At 37.0% G+C, this 3,183-nt stretch overlaps 1 protein-coding gene across 1 annotated transcript in view; it reads right to left on the bottom strand.

Moving 5' to 3' along the window:
- Epcam (epithelial cell adhesion molecule) overlaps nt 1-3,183 on the bottom strand; it is a 36,129-nt gene that overhangs the window by 17,874 nt on the left and 15,072 nt on the right. Inside the window, exons 5-7 of the mRNA XM_013017985.1 lie at nt 2,911-2,974; nt 1,773-1,874; nt 1,013-1,213 (exon numbers count right to left, since the gene is read on the bottom strand). Of these exons, the coding sequence (XP_012873439.1) occupies nt 1,013-1,213; nt 1,773-1,874; nt 2,911-2,974 (367 nt within the window). The remainder of the gene's footprint in view (nt 1-1,012; nt 1,214-1,772; nt 1,875-2,910; nt 2,975-3,183) is intronic.

Below are 3,183 nucleotides of genomic sequence, written 5' to 3'. Positions count from 1 at the left end.
AACTCTGGGCCTGGGCACTGTCCCTCAGCTCTTCAGCTCAAGGCTAGCGCTCTACCACTTGAGCCACAGCGCCACTTCCGGCTTTTTTTCTTTTTGCTCATGTGGTGCTGAGGAATCGAACCCAGGGCCTTGAGCATGCAAGGCAAGCGCTCTACCACTGAGCCACCTTCCCAGCCCGGGCCTCACAGTCTTGCTTAGCTTTCTCTGCTTAAGGCTGGTACTCTGCCACTTGTGCAACATCTCTACTTCTGGCTTTTTACTCATTCACTGGAGATAAAAGTCTCATGGGTTTGTCTGCCTGGCAGTGACTAATACAGCCTTACAATTAGAAAACATGAAAGACCTGTGTGTGTGTGTTCATATTTAAATTTTACACAATTATCTGTTGGAATTTACATTTGAACACGGATATACTACCCAGTACTTTTCACATCACTATGCCCAGGATATGCCAAACATACAGAGTGAGTAATATGGGCAATCATAGTGGAATGAAATACAAATACAATTTTGTATCTTCACATGGAGAGAGCTAAGCAGGTTAATTCCCTGAACTGAAAAATCTAAGTTAAGTTCACACATACTCTCAAACCTTTTTCTTTTGAGACTAGACTATAAAGTGGGAGTGTGGTTAAAGTGGCAGAGTTCCAGCCTTGAGTGACAAAGCCAAGCTAAAGTGAGCTTGTGTTCTATTGTTCCATATCATTGAATACTTTAGTTCAGGTATTTTGCTCTGATCCTAGCAGAAGGAGAACTGAAGGGTATTTGTTGACTGCAGACGATATAACTATCCTACAAGGCTCAGAGCAAGCTTTCTGTGATGTAAGTATCCTTTTGACTGAATAATGACTATTTTGTAAAAAGGGATCAGAAATGAAATGCAACATTCACCATAGTTTAAAAAAAGAAAGATCTATATCATTAATAAGTTTTGGAAAATGGATACTGCTTTCTTAGTATTAAATTTTAAGAATATATGCTGTAGATGAAAATTTGTTTATTCCATACTCACCAGCACAACAATTCCAGCAATAATTGCTATAACCACAACCACAATGACAGCAATGATGCCAGCTGTTAGGCCCTGCATTGAAAACTCAGGAGCTTTTTCATCCATGTAGTAAATGAGAGTTTGCCCAGGATCCAGTTCTAGTCTCTCCCCATTCACTGTCATGTCCATTTTAGAAGAAAGGAATAAGGATTCACCTTTAACCTATAAAGGAAACCATTAAAAGCATTTAATAAAACCAAGATGGGAGATTGGAGGAATGGCTAAGCTGGTAGAGCATTGGCCAATGAGTGAAGGTGTCAGATGACAAAGTGTGAGTCCTGGTCTTTGATCAAAAGAAAAAGTCGTTCACCTATCATTACATGTCAATTGTATGCAGGAAAAATTACCACCATGAATCTTTAGTTTTATGATTTCAATGACAAAAAATCTGATCCACTGAGACTTAAGTCAACAAATCTGTGAGTGTTATCTCTAATGAGCAAAAAGCTGGAAATGTATATACAGACCCAGGTTCAATCCCCATGTTACAAAAATTAAGGTATAAAAATGATATTCTGAGCAGAACAGCCGATTAAAGACATAATATACAAACAAGAAAGCTGTACGGGAATAACAAAACAAACAACTGCAGCATAAGAAGCACTTAGAGAGATGGTTGATATATCTAAGTGGAGAAAAAAAGGGAAAAAAAGACCTAGCAACCACTGAGGCATGCTAGTCAACATTACATGTCTGAACACACAAATAAGTTTACACTTACATCTTTTTCAAAATAATAAGCCACATCAGCAATGTCCACATCATTCTGAGTTTTCTGAGAAGAATTTTGCACCAGGTCAATAGTAATAACATTATTCTCATACTGAAGGAAAGATTGAAAATACACATTAGTATTAGTCTAATAAAAAGTACAAGAAAAAAACTCAGCAGATTCAGTATTTGAATTTCTGTAATATACAGTCACTGTAATACATTTCTGTAATACACATTCCATTTGCAAATAATTAAATGTTTCATTAGTAATTGAAAAATCTTTAGGAGATCTTTAAATCTATTCAAGAAATAAGACAGCAATGCAAACAATTATAACTTATATTTAAAAAAAAAAAAAAGGCAGCAGCAGCTGCCAAATACAGGTAGCTCATAATGGTAGCTACTCAGGAGACTAAAAGCTGAGGACTGTGGTTTGAAGCAAGCCTGAACAAAGACTGTCTCCAAAATAACTAGCAAAAAAGCCTTGCTGGAGGAATGGCTTGAGTGATAAAAGCACAAGCAAGCTGAGCAAATACATGGAAGGCCCTGAGTTCAAATTGTTACTGTCAAGTAAGTAAACCAGAGTTGAAAGAGTTAAGGAAGGCTATGTGGGTAAGGACTGGTTCTTTGAACCACAAAAAATGAAAACAAGAAGCTGGGAGCTGGTGGCTCACACCTGTAATCCTAGCTACTCAGGAGGGTGAGATCTGAGGATCACGGTTCAAAGCCAGCCTGGGCAGAAAAGTCTGTGAAACTTTTATCTCCAATTAACCACTAGAAAACCAGAAGTGGTGCTGTAGCTCAAGCGGTAGAGCACTTGCCTTGAGCTTTAGAGCCCAGGGTTAGCACCCAAGACCAGAGTTCAAGCCCCACAACCGACAAAAAAAAGAAAAGAAAAGAAAAAAGAAATGAAAACAAGAGCCACATCTCAAATAATGTTTGAGGTATATTAAGAGATGTGTTTTCTTTAAAGGAAAAACTGGAATTTCTGAAAAGAAAGCCATAAGGATTTCATATCAAACACCCAAGACTTACACTGTTACTTATATGCCATGTAATGCTACTAAAATCACTGTCTTCTATAACCAAAGCACAGTGTTCTACCAACTTTCAGCTAAAACCAATTTACAAAAAAAAAATCATACCAGAATATTTGCAATAAATTTTGGATCCAGTTGGTAACGAGTTGTGATTGCCTCCTGAAGTGCTCTGTAAGTTAAAAGTCTACATTTAAAAAGAAAATCTGCACCACACAACAGTAGGAAACTAGTCTTTAAGCAGATAGTTCAAGCTTTAGCATTAACTGAAGTGATGAAATTTTTTTTTGGATTGTTTAATTTTATTTTTATTTTTTTTAATTTTTATTTTTTGTGAACATACTGTACAGAGGGGTTACAATTACATGGGCAAGATAATGA

The sequence above is a fragment of the Dipodomys ordii genome, unplaced genomic scaffold (assembly GCF_000151885.1).
Source record: "Dipodomys ordii isolate 6190 unplaced genomic scaffold, Dord_2.0 Scaffold37, whole genome shotgun sequence".
NCBI classification, from domain to species: domain Eukaryota; kingdom Metazoa; phylum Chordata; class Mammalia; order Rodentia; family Heteromyidae; genus Dipodomys; species Dipodomys ordii.
Note: the sequence above shows the minus strand (reverse complement) of the source record. Positions and strands in the feature narration are given on the sequence as shown.